The sequence below is a fragment of the Hoplias malabaricus genome, chromosome X1 (genome assembly GCF_029633855.1).
Source record: "Hoplias malabaricus isolate fHopMal1 chromosome X1, fHopMal1.hap1, whole genome shotgun sequence".
In the NCBI taxonomy this organism is placed as follows: Eukaryota; Metazoa; Chordata; class Actinopteri; order Characiformes; family Erythrinidae; genus Hoplias; species Hoplias malabaricus.
Window position 1 is genome coordinate 7,254,936 of NC_089818.1, and position 3,902 is coordinate 7,258,837.

At 47.7% G+C, this 3,902-nt stretch overlaps 1 protein-coding gene across 1 annotated transcript in view; it reads right to left on the reverse strand.

Annotated features, from left to right (window-relative positions):
• Positions 1-2,625, reverse strand: part of LOC136675443 (dedicator of cytokinesis protein 10-like) — a 124,248-nt gene extending 121,623 nt beyond the window's left edge. The window contains exon 1 of the mRNA XM_066651995.1: positions 2,400-2,625. Coding sequence (XP_066508092.1) covers positions 2,400-2,516 — 117 coding nt within the window. The 5' untranslated portion in view covers positions 2,517-2,625. The remainder of the gene's footprint in view (positions 1-2,399) is intronic.
• Between the last annotated feature and the right edge of the window lie 1,277 nt (positions 2,626-3,902).

Below are 3,902 nucleotides of genomic sequence, written 5' to 3' on the forward strand. Positions count from 1 at the left end.
CAAGACTCAACTAGGAAACAGTGCTATAAAGCTTTCTGAATCCACAGAGACTCAAAAAAATAAACTATCTATTACCACAGAGAGGAATTGAAACTCAAAAGATACACCCATCTAGAACATATCTAGAACCACGGCTCGCAAGATAGAGACCCCAGAGATGCGAAAATTTGAACTATCTAGAACCACCGTGAGGAACCAAGACTCACCAGATATACCGTGTTTCCCCGAAAGTAAGACAGTGTCTTATATTCTTTTTACCCCCGAAAGTCCCACTATGTCTTACTTTCGGGTATGTCTTATATTGGTAAAAAATGTCGATTTTTGTTTTAACCATAAAATTAACATTTATTAACAACCTGAACAGTATGGTATTCACCATAAAACAGTTTTATAAAAGCAAGTGCCAAGAATGTCTTGTTACAACCGTATCATGACGGTATTTCAGTGTATAACATGTAAAACAATGAAAAACGGTAAGAACGAACAGTCTGAATATGTTATACTGGAAGATGAAACAGATTTATTCCATGACAACTATGGCCATGCCAATCAGAGCGGCCACCAGCGGCTGCACATGAGGGCACTGAGGCTGCGTGTTGGACCACGGACAACATTACTGCTGCTCCCGCGGCCGCCACATCCCTCCGCTCATTCCGCTCCAGATCCGTCCGCATCCCGCAGTTAATGCAGCAAAAGGTACCGGTACTATGGCTTATATTTTTCCAACGTACAGTTTACTATGTCTTACTTTCGGGGTACGTCTTACATTAGCCGACCCCCCTAAAACCCACACTGCGTCTTACTATCGGGGGTGTCTTACTATCGGGGAAACACGGTAGCTTTCTGGAACTGCTGAAAGGCAGCAAGGCTAAAGAAATACACCTATCTAGAACCACTGAGAGGAACCAATATTCACAAGGTAAAACTATCTAGTCCCCTGAGAGGATCCAAGAATCGTTGGAAGAACCCAAGCACATATGGTCTACAGCACAGGTCCAAACAATAACAAGCAGAAGAGAGGAACTGTGGCTGAGTGGTGATGGATGGATGGTAAATACAGAGCAGTGAGTTCAGCACCAACCGGACACTGCTCAGAGGTGCTGAGACTGACCAGTGGGAAGCCAGCATGGCTGTAGGAACCCGGTTCTGCCCTGGAGAACTCAGAGCATTAAAAAAAATAACTCATAGTACTAAAAGACATGGGTGAAACACATCCACGAGATTAACATCAACAGTTCCGACCTAGAGTGACCTCTTAAACACCTCCAGGTTCTCAGCAGTGGTCCACACACCAAACCCGGACTTTACGAGGGAAACCAGGATCTAGAACAAGGTGCGAAGCCTGCAGCATGCCAGACTGTGGTTCTAGAGCGGCAGGGCTGCGGCGAGATGATTGCATCCACATGTTCGACTCCACCAGTCGGAGGAAATGACTGGACACGCATGGCTCCCAACACCATGCTTTCGCTTGTGATGTCACAAAGCACACATTTGCATATCAGTGCTCGGTACAGCGTTGTGGAACACACCAGAGCCTTTTTCACACAGCAGACGAGTTTGAGCGCTAACACTGTTCTCGTCTAACTGGCCTTCAACCAAGGGTTTCTATGTGAACAAGTGTAGCCAATCAGAGCATAGGTGTTTGCATAAACGCAGCCGGGAAGATAGTCGAAATTAATCGTGGTAAGGCTGGACGATACGGGCAACATTTATATCACGATATATTTCTTCAGATAATTCCGATATTGATATCAACTGCAGATATGAGCAGGAAACAAACATCTCGGCATCTCATATCGAGTCCCTGACCATCCCTGAACTGTGATTGCTTTTGAAAGCTTGATGATAGTGGAATCAGACCCATTTCAGCAGATAGGACACGTGTGGATGTGTGAATATCATTGATACATAGAAAAGACTGGATGCTGACATCTGCCCACTCTTCCTGTATGTGCACAGCTGCCTACAGTTACATATGGGACACAGTGAGTAAAGGAACATTGCAGACAGGATTTGATTGCATCCAGCCACTAATGCTGCATGGTAAGCTCCGTGAGGGGAGGCTTTACACCTCTCCAGCCAACGTTTGTCATTGAGCGTAATGATCACGTACAGCATTTCTCTTTGTAAACGGAAAAACCGCACTGAGCTGTGAGACAGTGCTGAGCTGCGGCTTTATGGAGGAGAGAATGGCAGGATGAATGCAGCAGTCTCTCTCTCTGTGTGTGTGGAAAAAAGGGGCGGGAAATGGACTAAAAGCTGGAAGAAAAATGTAACACCACAAGCTTCATATCACCAAGACTCTCCCTGATCCGAGAGGGGATGCCAAGGCGGAGTGACCTGGGAATCGTTCATGAAAATGGAGGTGAAGTTAAAGAGGGTCTGCGGTGGTCTCTTACCGCGGCGGTGGAGCTCCGCAGGGCGCTGGAGGCTGTGTGGCGGATCTCCGCGGCGCTGCCCGGCTTCAGCAGGTTTTTGGTGAATCTCCGGCTCGATTCCGCTGCCATTTCTTTCATGAGGAAGAAAAATACCTCGGTGTCCTCCTTAAAAAGAAAAATCCCCCTTAAAACGCGCGTGCAGGCGAAGTCTGTTCCAGACAGCGAGGAAAGCGCGCGCGCACTCCAGCAGCTCTCTCTCTCTCTCTCTCTCTCTCTCTCTCTCTCACCAGCTTCAAAGAGCAAGTCCACCCTCCTTTCAAAATTTCCTTGTTTGAGTGTCTCAAGTATGAACTTGAATTCAAAATGGTTTTCTTGATACATTCACAGGCCATTATTTCTGTAGAGTGGTGGTGATAGGAATCAGGAGTCACGAGGTCTGTAAAAAGAGTTAGCTATGTTTAATTACTCTCACCCTCCATCAGTGCACACTCTGGGTTGTTTTGTTCTTGTCGTGTATAATGATGTTGGTTGTAAATTGGTAGTACAGCTACTTAAAATGTATATAAAGATGTGCACACACAACATGAGGGGCCCGTATGTGTAGCCCAGACAGGTGGCAGCAAGTGACCTTGGGTTCAATGTTGGATCCTCATACGGAAGCCCCCCAGGGCCAGTGACTGGACCAGAGAGTGTTAAACGTAGGCCCGTATGAGTAGCCCACCTGAAAACACCAACTCTGAATTACTCTGGATCCATGGAGAGCCTGTGTAGAGAGAGTTACTGTGCCGCCCACATTTATCCAGCTATTACCTACCTTCCCAACCTCAGCCTAGGCCCATCTTGAACCCAGTGGAAACTCATGTTCCATTAAAGCTGTACCGACTAATATGCAGTGGCTTATGTTTTTTTTTAATAACATTGCTTTGAAAAAAAGATGGTTCGCCAGTCCTTCACAGGGCAACACACACACTCACACATTCACACCTACGGACATTTTTGAGTCGCCAATCCACCTACCGACGTGTGTTTTTGGACTGTGGGAGGAAACTAGAGCACCCGGAGGAAACCCACGCAGACACAGGGAGAACACACCACACTCCTCACAGACAGTCACCCGGAGGAAACCCACGCAGACACAGAGAGAACACACCACACTCCTCACAGACAGTCACCCGGAGGAAACCCACGCAGACACAGAGAGAACACACCACACTCCTCACAGACAGTCACCCGGAGGAAACCCACGCAGACACAGAGAGAACACACCACACTCCTCACAGACAGTCACCCGGAGGAAACCCACGCAGACACAGAGAGAACACACCACACTCTTCACAGACAGTCACCCGGAGGAAACCCACGCAGACACAGAGAGAACACACCACACTCTTCACAGACAGTCACCCGGAGGAAACCCACGCAGACACAGAGAGAACACACCACACTCCTCACAGACAGTCACCCGGAGGAAACCCACGCAGACACAGAGAGAACACACCACACTCCTCACAGACAGTCACCAGG